The following is a 14,287-nucleotide window of genomic DNA, read 5'->3' on the forward strand; positions in this document are numbered from 1 at the left end:
GGAATCAGTGGCGGCGATTGGGACTTAGAAGTAAAGGTGCAAAAAAAAAAAAAAAAAAAAGACTACTGAAAGCCATGGGACTTTCAGCAGTAACAAAAAATTTAAAAAATGTTCAAAACTTTGTTATGGCTGATTTTGACAATATTGAAGCAGATAAGTGGAAATTGATGCAAGTATAACAACTTAACTTACGTTTTCCATACGATTTTGATGAATTTTGTATACAATAACTTTCCATGACGAAACATTTACGTTAGACATCAATTAGACTTACATTATTTACCCAGAAATATTTTGAGGTGTCAAACACTTGGTAATAATTTTATTAAACAGGTGTGGCACGTTTAAGTAAAAAACATGATATACATACTAATATCTTAACAATGAATACATATACTGAAAGTCATTGCTTTTGCTAAAAAATGTTTCGTAAACAGATATATAGCAAAGTAAAACAAATAGTTTTGTTATGAAAATTTTGACATTTCTGCCTTTTTTTAAAAACTTTTTAGTATTGGTTTCTAAATTGGAAAATAAAATAAGTAAATTAACCGTAAAAATTGGGCCCCCCGAAACGCTGCCACTGCTTGAAATTGTCAGATGTACTATTGAAGCTTGTCCAAATATTTTACTTTTTACTTTTTAGAGAAATATATAAATGACTTTTTCTGCTTCTTACAGAAAATGAAGCGATAGCTAAAAATTTATGCACTGAGCTAAAAGTGATTTCGGTAATGTGACAGCTAATGACGAAGTCAGAAAAAAAAAAACATCGACGGGGATAGGGTAAGTTTTGTTCCATTACTATGGTCAAAAAAGGAAATATTTTGAGTTCCGGGGGGGGGGGGTATACCCTCAAATCTTTCCTTTTTTTATGCGCCCCTGAAGCACATCGTGTGAAAAAGTCTGCAATAAAAAAAGGAATTTGTCGTTCAGAGGAAAAGAGTGATCTTTGCATTTTAAATTAGATGAAAGTTCATCAAGACCGAAAAGAAATAGTTTTTTCATGACATGAATGAAAAAAGATGAATATTTTTTACTTGCGCTAAAAAATTGAAGAATTTTTGTTACTTTTTTATTTTTTGTAGGAAAATAAAAGAAATGATATTTTCGAAAGAGAATGAAATTTTATCGTAATGAATATCAACCTAAGGATAAACTAAGAACACGTGCGTTTAACAGTGTATTTTTTTCTTTTCTCACGTCCATTTTCAATCAAAAACAGTAATCATGAAAAAAAATAATAAAATTCCAGATTTAGATAAGCGAAAACGTGCGAGGGAAGAAAAAAATTCTGTTAGAGTTATTATTTTTCTTTTTCCAAAGTCACGACTTGAAAAAAATCATAAAACTTACCTGTGTTTGAGCATCCATTGTAGCGCTCTTTTACTGTCAGACAGAACGGTTCCGTGTTAGGTGTGTGTGGGGGGAAACGCGGGAAAAAAAGGCCCTACTGACCCGTTTCTTGTCGCGAACGCCCCCGCGCGGCAGTCGCGAGAAACATTTGTGGTAATTATAATATCTCAGGGACCGTTTCCAAATGATTTTCTGTTATTCTCGAGACTCAACCAACACCAAGAATCTCTTAAAGAATTGCCGGCATGAAGTTTTTGTTTTTTGAATTGTTAACAGTGAGATTAATTTTTGATATTCAGCATTAAAAAGAGTCGAACCATTTCCGTTCTATTCCATTTGTAGCAACAGGAAACTCAACGAGTAAGGACTTATCGTATTTCGTGATCGCGAAAAACATAATTTGAATTCAAGATGTCAAAATTCAAATGGATGTTGGAAGTCCATTTTTGCATTTCTGACATCCATTGTACGTTAGCTTTATCGTACAACATTGCGTATTTGGTTCCCGTTCAAAAAAGACGGAAAAAGTCGTTTAATTCCAACATTTCTCTATAGGTAGAACAAACTTTATAGCATGGTGTATAAAATCACCTGAAAAAAAAAAAAAAAAAAAAAAAAAAAAAAAAAAACATGACAGTTAATAAATTGAAAGATTGAATTTAATGTTCTTTTCAACAATGGTAGTGACCGTTTTCATGTAAAAGCAACATTTAACTCCAAATGACTTTTACCAAATGAGAAAAGGACACATGAAACAATATGGACCCGAAGGCCCGTCAGGACAAACAAGTAAAGGCTTGAATTTTATCTTGTAATGTTTTAAAAAGAAATCAGTAAGCGTGAGAATTTAAAAGGGTGTTAACACCTGTATATTCCAAGATAAGCTTTGGTACTTTCAAAGAACTACATTTATGAGTGATGCGTATAGTAACTTTTTTCGATGAAATTTTACTTTTCACTATGACGGCAAGCATGGTGGAGTTACGAGGGATCTTTTTAGTTATTTTGTTTCTGGGTGGGGCTATTGCTTCGAAAAGTACGTATGCTTTCATTATTCAGGCAATCATTTATGTAATTTTTCTTTTCAAAACATTTATCTAATGAAGAATATCACGAATTACTATAACAATTTATTGGTTTTGATTTATATTTAACATGCAAGCAATCATAAATGTCATGGATAATTCAAGTAAAGTGTTTCACTTTTCACTATGGATGGATGATTTACGGGGGATCTTTTTAATTATGTTTTGCTCGGTGTGGCTATTGCATCAAAAAGTACACATGCTTTCATTTCTTACACAACTATTAATTTTTTATTTCGAATCATTTATCTACTCAAAAATGCCACTGATTACTTTCCCAATTTATTTAGTTTGATTTACATTTAACATGGAAGTAATCACATATGTTATGGATAGTTCAAGTAATGTGTTTTACTTTTTACTATGGTGGCAAGCATGGCTGATTTACAAAAGATGTATTTAATTATTTTTTGCTCGGTGTGGTTACTACTTCAAAAAGTACGCTGCTTTCATTGCTTAGGCAATTATTTATTTCCGATTTCGAAACATTTATCTACTCAAAAATGTCACTGATTACTTATCCAATTTATTTAGTTTAATTTACATTAAACAAGCAAATAATCAAACATGTTATGGATAGTTCAAGTAATGTGTTTCATAATTCACTATGATGGCAAGCATGGCTGATTTTACGAGAGATCTATTTAATTATTTTTTGCTCGGTGGGGCTACTGCTTCAAAAAGTACGCAAGCTTTCATTGCTTAAGCGATTATTTATTTTTAATTCCGAAACATTTATCTACTTAAACTCGATATTGACTTATATTTAGGCAATTATTTATTTGCTTAGGGAATTATTAATTTCCGATTTCGAAACATTTATCTACTTGAAAACGACACTGATTACTGTAGCAATTTATTTAGTTTGATTTCCATTCAACATGCAAGTAATAATATACGTTATGGATGATTTAAGTAATGTGTCTCACCTTTCGCTATGACGGCAAGCATGGCCGATTTACGAGGGATATTTTTAATTAATTTTGGCTAGGTGTGGCTACTGCTTCAAAAAATACGCAAGCTTTCATTGCTTAAGCAATTATTTATTTTTGATTCCGAAACATTTATTTACTTAAACTCAATTACTGATTTACATTTAACGTGCAAATAATCCTGTATTAATGGGTGATTCAAGTAATGTGTTTCACTTTTCACTATGACGGCAAGCAAGGCTAATTTATAAGAGATCTTTTAGTTTATTTTTTGCTAGATGTGGCTACTACTTTGAAAAGTATGCTTGCTTTCATTGTTTAGGCAATTATTTAGTTCCTATTTTGAAACGTTTATCAACTTTAAAACGGTTTTGATTATTTCTAACAATTTGTTCAGTCTGACTTTTTATAACATGCAAAATTATCATATATTTGTTATGGATAGTTCAAATAATGTATTATGTTCATAATTATCAATATTTGTATTTAGGCGACAAAAAACAAAAGATTTTGAAACTTTTTTCAACCGCTGAGTTGTAAAACCCTAGTCATATTTCTTTTCTTCTTTTTTCGTTTGCCAAATGTTGACTTATTTGTTTATTGAAGTTCTAAAGTAAACAAGTCTGCTTGAAAACTTGTTCCTTCCTTTGGAGAATTTTAATGTTTCATTTGTTGTCTTTTATAATTTATTCAGATTAATTATGCAATTCACTTGCCAAACCTAAAACGTATAACGTAGCTAAAAAATTTTTCAATTTAAAAAAAAAAAAACCTTTGAAACTTTGTATTCATGCATAATTTGAAAATTTTTATTCTTAATCCTCTTTTTTGGACACTTTTGTGCTTAAAGTTTTAACGTTCACTAGGCAACTATATTTCTACATTTACCAATAGTTTACAATTCACTGATGGCTTTTGCTCCGAGAGTTCCATTTAAAATAATCTACTATTCAATATAACTTTAGGTCTACTTTCATTTAATTAAGAAGCGGAAAGAAAAAAAAAATTGTTTATGCCCGCAATGTTCTTTGTTTATTGAATTTTATCGATACCTGAAACCGTTTTACAGACTCATTTTTTGTTTTCAGTTGCGTAACCTGTAACTTTCAACCATTTCCGTTAGTTTAAAAGATTTTTAAATATCAGAGTCACTGTGTGATTCCTAATTCTCATTTATTTAAACTTCAGAACATCTAATTGAAAAAATTGTCATATCTTTTCGGTTTTTGCCTTACATTACAGCTTTAAAGCACCTGCAAAGTTCGTAAAACAACAATAGCAGGTTTCTTGCCTGTTTTCACATACTTCATTAATTCTTTAAACATTTTCAAAGGTTTCTTGGGACACCTTCCAATGGAACATCCGGATTTACTTGGTGGTGACATGTTAATTGAAGATGATTTTGCAGTAAGTGAAGTTATTTTGTCCTTAATGCATAACCAAGCTTCTGTAGAATATCACACAATGAAAAGACAAATTGTTTGTATTGACCTAAGTTTATCTGTGTATCAATAACATTGAACCAGAAACCTTTTGTGCAAAAACATTTTATGAAGGTTCTAATTGGCATTCCTTTAAAGTAAAATTAATCGATTGTCCCTATCTTATTTCAATTTAAGTTAGTTTAATTGTATCTATGAAAAATTTTCATGAACTGTTTTAAGCTGTTGCAGATTGTACTAATTTTGATGGAGTAGCAATGAAAGATAGGAACTTGCCCTACATTTCCAAGTACAACAGTAATGAATAACCATATTATGTAGGGGTATGTGGAGCAATTTGAAATGGTTAAGATGACTGTGTGTTTTCAAAATGACAAATCGAAAATTTGTTTTGAAAATAACAGTACGTAAAGAAATAACATTGCATTTTATAATAAAATTTGCGTTGAAACGTAAATTTAAATTTTTGGTAGTAAATTTGAGTCTTCAAAAAAAAAAAAAAAAAAAAAAAGTGGATATTTTTCACTTTTTTTTTTCTTGGGGCAAAGTGAAAAATAAAATATTTTACGAACGAAATATTTTCTATTCGATTATAAATCATATTTTTCATCAAAATAATCAGTAAACAAATGCTTGAATGAGTAAATGAAAAGATAATGGAGCACTAAGCTAATAATTAATGAGTAAATCAATTAATATATGAAGAAAAATAAATGAGCGAGTAAAAGAATGAAAAAGAAAATAAGTGAATGAATGAATAAATATAATGAATTATTAAATGAAGGAATGCAAATGAATTAATTAATAAATTAAAAGGTAAATGATTTATATTAAATGATTGAGTGAGAGAATGAAACAAGCTATTTTACTCTGCCCCAGCCACTTTGCCCCGTATGTACTTGACTAATTGTACAATTTATTTAAAATACAAATAAGCTAATATTAACTAAATTAATTCTGCATTGAGTATTAGGAGGTCTCAATTAATACTTAAAATGTTAATAACAAGAACTTCATCATTTTATGATAACAAAAATAATATTTAACTTGCAACAAAATATTACAATATAAGTATCAATTTTTTAAACCTGCCTGTATTACCAAGTACTTTAATCTTCGGCGGTATTTTTTTCCTGACTGAAATAGATTACATATGGTATTACATAGTTAAAATAATACCACATAGGGGGAACTAAAAGCAGAGTAAATATTTGACTCTTTCACTTTGTCCCATATTCCCTTGCTATGATACTGGTTTTATTTGGATTAGAATAGGTATTAAATTAATAACTCATATTAACATTCAGTTAATGAAACATACATTTTCAGGATAGGAATGCCATTGTTGATTCAAGGCAGATTTGGCCTAATGGAATTGTTCCGTATGAACAAGATCCCGCTCTAAATTATACATCCTGTAAGTATTTGTATCTGCTTCAAGTTGCTCACAAAAATAAGTAAGCTTAGCAAAAGTTGAACTGTTGAAAAATGCTCAAAATTGTATGTGTTTTGGTTCTTCTTGCATTTCGGCCCCCCCCCCCCCCTTTTTTTTAAACAAAGATCCATGGCAAAATAACTTTTTGTTTAAAACAAAAGAAACGGTATTAAATAGACAAGTGGTTTTAATGCTAAATCCATAGGAAATTTAATAAAGACGTAGAATTAAGAATAAAAAATAGAACTTTACGTCATTTATGTTTCCCATTCGGTTAAATTCATGGTTTTAAGTTGGTCAGTAACGATGTGATACATCAATTCAACCCATAATGTATTACTTTACGGCTTAGAGGTTCACTTGGTTTTGATTTTTCATTTATTACCTTTTGAATATTTTAATTCTTATGCTTTATTATAGTATTTTTGGGTGTATTTTAATTAAATGAATAAAACTTGCGGTATTTTCTTTTCATAGTTTCCTTAACACCACTTGCGATTTGCTTTTAAAAGTAATTTTACGACAAAAAAAGCTGAATTGAAGTTTTAGAAATACAGTTTTAACATCTATCTAAATGGTTGGGTATCCGTCATTTATTCCCGATAGCCACGAATACACTTTTTAAATTTGGCTACTGTTGATTTTTGCCAATCATTCCGCTCCTTGCTTTTTATTACAAAATGCATCAAATACTTTACTAAAGAGGAAAGATTAACAGCAGTTCCTCCCTCCCTCTTTTTTAATATAAATAAACAGATGCTTCAAAACTTTGGAAGATCGTTATGTAGTGTTAGATTCTAGCACCAATAAATTGGACAAATTGCCCACTAATCAATCATTCTTACATTTCTAAGTACCAACTTTGAATTGAAGTTTGATACAGTATTCGTTACTTTCATACTTCATTACTTTACATGAAATTTTAACAGTTTTATTAAACTGATGACGTCAACATTTGTGAATTTTCTATAATTTCAGTCAGAGTAATACTGAGTGGAGCTTTTAACCAGTATGAGCGACAAACATGTATCAAGTTTGTAAAGAGAACCACAGAGAAGGACTACATTAGAATATTTCCTGGAGTTGGGTGAGTACGAACCTAAGAACTAAGCGTGTAGTAATTTCATTCTCGAAATCTTAAGGGTAAATATGAATAACTAGTTAGTTATCTGTGGATTTAATAACTTTTTGTTCCTTAACATGTTTCTTCATATATTCACGCACTGTGAAAGTTTAGTTTTGTCTAACAACCCCAGAAATCACATAAATACATTCAAATATACCAAAGCCAAATATCTACTTCCTCTTTAATAGACCAGATAGATCTTGACAGACGTTTACAGAGTGGTAGGAGGAGGAGTTTTAAGCAATGAGTTCTGGAAAAACAAATATTAACAATACACAGGAGAACCAAAAGATTGACGGACTAAACAAACACTAGCAATACAGTAATACAACCACTTTCCCTTTTACTATATGAGCATTTGTTGCATGCAAACTGGGTTTGATAGCCTTTTTGTAAACAAGTATCATGGAACCTTCTGATCACCAGTATCATATTAATAAGAGCCACCACACTCACCACAGTAACATTCACTGCTTTCAATGTCTCTTGAAGTACTGGGGGTTCAGTTCTTCCCTAACTTCCAGGTTCCTGTATCGATCTTGTTAAGCAGTTGCCTTCTGTATTCTGCAGGGTCCGGTGACTATGGGCAAGATCTAAAATTTTCTGACTGGAAAGTGAAGTTCCAGAAATCCAAGAAAATTGTCTCCACCAGAATTCGATCCCTGGTTGCGTGATAAGGACTCATGCTTTTGGAAGACCACAGCGAAGGACAAAATGGTCAAATCAGTGATAATAATAATAATAACAATAAAATATGTGCATGAAGTGATTTTGTTCAGACATGATTTAAAATGCTTAAAATAAAAACTAGGCATGTCGTCAAAGAAAGGAGGCAGCATGGGAATCGCAAAACTTAGGGTTTTTTTTGTCACACTAAAGTAGTGGTAATGTGCTTTAATTCATTATTAAAAAATATAACGTTATTTATAAAAAGTATTTAGGTCGTTGAAAGATATCTCCTTGTCCATATTTTGTCTAATTTCTAATTGCAGGTGTTACTCCCACGTGGGAAGAACTGGAAATCAACAGCCGTTGTCTTTAGGCAATGGTTGTGAGTGGATGGGAACCATGGTTCACGAACTCGGACATGCTTTGGGGTTCTTCCACGAGCAAAACCGTTCAGACAGAGATGATTATTTAACTATATTTTGGGAGAACGTAAAAGAAGGTATGATCCAGTTCTCATTTTTATTTTAATTCATGCGTAAAATAGATAAAATTATGGATGATGAGTTCATTGGTTAGTTAATGTGAGACCACGATACGAACGGAAGGTAATGGGAGTCAGCTTTTTAATTTCTTAAGTATTTTTAGGAGTAAATCTTTCAAATACTGCTTCCTTTCTTATGAAATTTTTATAAAACGTTTCTTCGCTTAATGTTGTTGTTGTTGTCGTGTGCCAGCTAGGCTGACAATTTGGGGTGCGCTGCTTCACTTTTCCAACTGTACCGTAATTTGGTGCGAAGTTCGTCTTCTACAGTACACGCATGCCATAAGAACCCGTTTATAGGGTAGGCAACCATTCACAGCACAACAACACATTCGCACAAAGAAAGGACAAGGACAGGAGAGAGAAAGTACGTCCATGCCCGAGCCGGGATTCGAACCCGGACCTTTCTGTCACAGTCAGAATTCTCTGACCACTAGACAAGGCAGGCAAATTGATTAGTAACACTTAACCATTCTAGGTACCTTATTCTTGGCTGATTTGTTGCTTTTATTGACATCCAAGCAGTTTCAGAAATTTGTCGTACCCAAAACACTATATTCCTCGTCATGGCCCCTCCCCCTAAAATATTAGTCTGTATCCAACCCTGAGTGAGACAGTAACGCATAGTGATGAGATACAGTGCAATTACTTGGCTGTTGTTAAAAAATACGCAAACACTTAAGAGGTTCTGGTGATCTTACTAAGTGAAGACTATTGCACGGGAAACCAGATTAATTTAGTTCTGGAAGCTTCTTGCTAAAACTCCTATTCCATTTTTTTGTCTGTTTTATAATCCATCAACAGGGTAAATGCTTATTTTAAAGGACTATGAAAGCCAATAAAACCAAGTCAACACAAAATCTAAACTTGGTTGATGAAGTTGCTCTAAAATCCACCACAATGGAGCTCCAATTAAGAGCAAATAAGTATTACAAAGAGCGATACAGAAACTTGACCCGTCTGACTTCTGAGTAGACCAACTAAGCCATGGTCTAGGTAGAGGCCCTAGCCCCCCCCCCTCCATTAGCAATGTGGGGGATATTGCTAAAAGTAGTTGGACCAATGACTGAAATTGTAATATTTGACAATATGGGCTCCGAATTTTGCGTAGGACCCCCAAATATCTTAATCGGGCATCAAATATGAGGGAAAGACTCAAATATAAAATACAACTAATTAAGAAATTTTTATTGCATTTGAGCCTGTTGCTCCATTTTAACTGTACCTTCTTGTGCGGCAAGAGAATTATATGCAATCATGTAAAAATGCATTAAACAAATTTATATGCATGTTCTAACAACGAATCTTATCGAAAATATTTTGTAAAATCTTCCGATAGTAATCTGGAGTTAAACTCATATCTAATATTTCAATTTAGATTTTCAGGAATTTCGGATGGAAAAAAATAAAAAAAAAAATATTCTTTTCAGTTTGTAAATTTAGAAGTCTGAAAAATTTGTAAATAAATTTGTTTTTACGGCGAAAATTCTCTGAAAGAATAGAATTGCAAAGATTCTTTCTATTTTCGCATCTTTCTATCGTGTTTCCACGTTATGATAATCAAGAAGCAAATTAAAATTGTGCTCTACGCTTGCTATCAACCATATCGTTGCCAATACACGTGAGTAAAGATGCGAAATAAATATTTTGCTCTGTGAATGGCAACAGTGAATGGCATTTCATTACTTGTGATGTCATCGGCAGAAGCGTAAACAATGAAAGCGCACCGATTAAAGTATTTTTTTTAAATATTAAACTTAAATAAATTATTTAAAAAATGGTCAGATCCTATGTCTTTAAGCATGCTCTTTCAGAAAAAAATACTTTTAAAATATTGGAAACGACCCCATTATTTTCTCAAAGTTCACTGGTTCATGACAAACATTAAAGTCTTTGATTGTTCTGACTCAAAGATACAAGTTTTAGTTTATAAGACTAAAGGTAAAATCTTTGTATTTCATATTCTATCGAAAATGATAGCTTGACAACGTTTTTCGCAACACAAATAAATTTTAATATGGATCACACAACTTATTTGGAGTGTTTTATTTAGCACTTCTTTGGAAAAAAAAATCCGAAGGTCTAGCAAATAAATAGAACGTGGATATGTTACTGTAGATGTATACATTTGAAGTTCAATATAAATAGTATCTATCCCGTATATTAACTGAAAATTCCGAAATTTTTAATACCAATCTTTAGAAAATTGAGGGTTTTTTTTTTTTTCACAATAATGCTTTCCTTAAAAACTATTTTTAAACTTATTACTGATTATTCTTACCTAGTTTTAAAGGATTTAAATACCAAGTATCAGTTAAAAAACATCAAATTTTCATGAGCCAGATGTTATCGACCACTTTCCCCTGTCTTAAAAACAAATAAATAAATAAATAAACAAAAGGATAAATAAATGATGAAAACAAAATGAAATAAAGGATTAAATCTAGGAAATAACATTTATTAAATGTTATTTATTAGATTATTTATTACTTTCTAAACATTATTAATATTGTTTTTCCTAATTATGTTTTCTTCAAGAAATATTTTTAAAGATATGTATAAGTATTCGAACCCAATTTAAAATTCCATTTAGATAACAAGTATCAGTTAAAAACAGCAAATTTCCATGGGCCAGACGCTGTCCTCCCTTCACATGTCTTCAAAAATAATTAGGTAAATAAATAATTAAATTGAGAATTAAACGAGAAAATAAAATAAAATGAAAGAAGATAAAAAGTGAGTTTTTTAAACAAACAATTTGGAGGTACCCTTGAACTACCTTAGCCACTCAAATTAAAATAGTGAAGCTACTTCATAGCATATAGCTTTACTTGAATTATCAAAATGAGGCGTTGTGAGCCAAAGTGATATAACTAAAAAAAGTTTTTTTAATTTAATTCTGTTAAAAAATCTGATCGTTTAAAAATATTTAAAAATAATAGCAGAAACAACGATAATGATCACAAAACAATTTCTTGAAACAAAGTTAACTAGGTTATTCAAAAAAGTTTATAAGTCAAAGATTTTTAAATATCTTGGTAAATTGTCAAATTGCATTTTAAATTAAGAGATGCAATTTAAAAAGAATATGCACTCTGGCCTACCTGAAACTCAACACTTCGTACGAGGCTCAGATGTGGTTCAAGATTACAGAACTTCATTTAATCTGACATATTTAGTTTAATCAGAGTTCTTTTCTTTTCAGGAATGGAAGATCAGTTTTTTAAATTAGGCCCAGATCAAAACCGGTTGTTGACAACATTCGATTATGATTCCATCATGTTGTATGGCTCTTACACTTTCTCCAAGGACCGGCAAAACTTGAAGACGATGGTCGGAAAAGACAATCGTGTCTTGAAAGATCCTGTGTGGAAGTACTTCTTGAGCAAGAGTGATGTTAAAAGAGTGAACATGCTGTACAACTGTGAAAAGCAAAAATAGAATAAATAACATTTGTGATACATTCAATTCAAAGTTAAAACTCTGTCTATTTCAATGTTTCGTAACCCTTTCAATATCAGAGGTTGAATGCCGTATCTATTGAAACTGCAGTTTAGGCGCTTTCCAAAAATTGCGTCACTCTTTCAACATATTTGAACCTTTCTCCAATATTTCCTATATACTTCATAATCTTAACACTAGAAAGACTAAACGTTTCTGTATACCTAGAAAGATTAAATGGGCAATACCCATTTCTTGGGTGAATGCTTTTAAAAATTCATCCTGACGTTCAGTCTTTCTAATTTTAAGATTATGAAGTAAACTCTGTTGCTCCAATCCTTTCATGTTATATTTTCCAATTTAAAAATGTTTGTGATAAAAAGATTATCTTATCAGATGGGCAGAACAGATTTTTCATCATTAAATATTTGTATCAAAAATGCCTGGAACCTCATTTTGTTGCTCCATACATTCTTTTACTGGTTAAAAAGTGCTTACAGTAACAAGCCCACTCACTCCATCGTGTTGTTGCACGCATTCTTTCGGTTACTCTGTGGCTTAAGAATCCTCATACATATAATAGTCAATGATCGAGTAACGCTCCTGACATCATCAACAATGAAACAAGCAGAACGGCATGATAATTTAATAAAATGTTTAACATGCAGAGAAAGGCTTTATTTTAACAAGGCTGAACTCGATCCGGTCACTTAACTGTTTTTACTGGTAAGACTGTATCATTTCAGGGGAATGAAGAAACCAAAAAGTGGTCAACAATGGACGCCATCTACAGGAGTTAGGGTTAATTCACTGGAATTAGGGTTAAAATTTCAACTATCAAAATATCATCAAACAGGCAATTGCTTCGCTCAAATGGAGAAGCAATTTTCATCCGTCATACCTTGACGAGGGATTTTCTAGTGATTACAATAACAAGATTAAGTTTCCATGTAAACTGAACTTTTATATTTTCAACCTCTTCCTTCTTTTACGATCTTGAAATATGAAATAATTTTCAATATTATTGTGGCTCCGTAGTTTCCATTTAAAATCCGACACTTATTAAAGTGTGTATAGACTACATCAAATTGAACATTTAATGACATGTTTACATTTTCTTTTAAGGGTTCGTCCACACAGCTTTTCTGTCTTTACTTGACAAAAGGTAAAACTAGTTTATCTTTCTAAGACCAATGGCTACAGTTTGGCTAGTAAGCAATCGTTAGTTTATAGCACTTGGATATCCAACTGGTAGCATTAAGAGAAAGTTACATGTTAAACTAGAGTGAATAGCCTTTTTTTAATACTACAACAATTAGGTAAAAAAAATATCTATTCCTATCGTAAAATAGCTTAGGGCCGCTGCGGCCCCTCCCGTCTTTCTTGGTATAAGGGTCAATATTTACAGTACTAGGAGGCGAATCATTAAACGATTAAACAATCATTCAAATAGTGACATATAATGAAAAGTCAGAAAGTTCCATTAAGCTCCGTTAAGATATTAATCGAGTTATTGAACAACAAACTACGCGAGGGGCCACACAGGCCCCTTCATCTTTCTAGTGTTGTAAGTCAAAAAATAAGTTTAAATGATGTTCCATAGCTAAATCTTAAGGTCAGGCTTTTTATCTCGACGAAAAAGTCAGAAATGCTTTTTACGCGATTCAATTAGCAGACACACTAAACATTCTTCAGAACTTTCTTTCGGGGTATTAAAGAAGCCTCAACTCAAGGTAACAAAGAAGCTCATCTTTCAAAAATTTTATTCTACATACAAATGGGGTAGATGAGTAAAAGAAAACACGAGAAAACTGGAGGTAAACTTATTACTATAGGCAATTTTTGATACTCAACTGTAGGTAAATGAAAGAGTAGGTAACATACAGATAAAATTCTTCTAGTTCCATTTGCTTCCGAACAATTGTGAAGGTGTCATCATAGTTTGAAGGTGGCCCTGCGGAGAAAGTTGCTTTTTAATGTTAAGTTTTTTACATTTTCCTCTCCAGTAGCCTCACAAATACGAAGTAACTGGTTTCAGCTAGTTTTATTTGTCATGTGGTAGGTTACTAAAAGCATCTACTTATAAACTTCATTTTCCTAGCTATTTTTGATGTGAAATTTAGGCTATTCAGTTTACCCCATACATACTGTGCTCTAGGGTAAATAGAAACAACTAAGTTTTTCATTTTCTCTATTTTTGGAAGATCCAATTTTGATGTAAATTACATTTTCGTGTGTATTTTACATAAATTCAGAACAT

At 31.7% G+C, this 14,287-nt stretch overlaps 1 protein-coding gene across 1 annotated transcript; it reads left to right on the plus strand.

Moving 5' to 3' along the window:
• The first annotated feature begins 2,293 nt into the window (after positions 1–2,293).
• Positions 2,294–12,437, plus strand: LOC129221391 (astacin-like metalloprotease toxin 5). Its single transcript, XM_054855863.1, has 6 exons — positions 2,294–2,392; positions 4,707–4,780; positions 6,145–6,232; positions 7,229–7,337; positions 8,369–8,544; positions 11,792–12,437. The coding sequence occupies exons 1-6, from the start codon at positions 2,317–2,319 to the stop codon at positions 12,025–12,027; spliced, it is 759 nt and encodes a 252-aa protein (XP_054711838.1). The 5' UTR covers positions 2,294–2,316; the 3' UTR covers positions 12,028–12,437.
• Positions 12,438–14,287: the final 1,850 nt, after the last annotated feature.

Source organism: Uloborus diversus, chromosome 4 (assembly GCF_026930045.1).
Source record: "Uloborus diversus isolate 005 chromosome 4, Udiv.v.3.1, whole genome shotgun sequence".
In the NCBI taxonomy this organism is placed as follows: Eukaryota; Metazoa; Arthropoda; class Arachnida; order Araneae; family Uloboridae; genus Uloborus; species Uloborus diversus.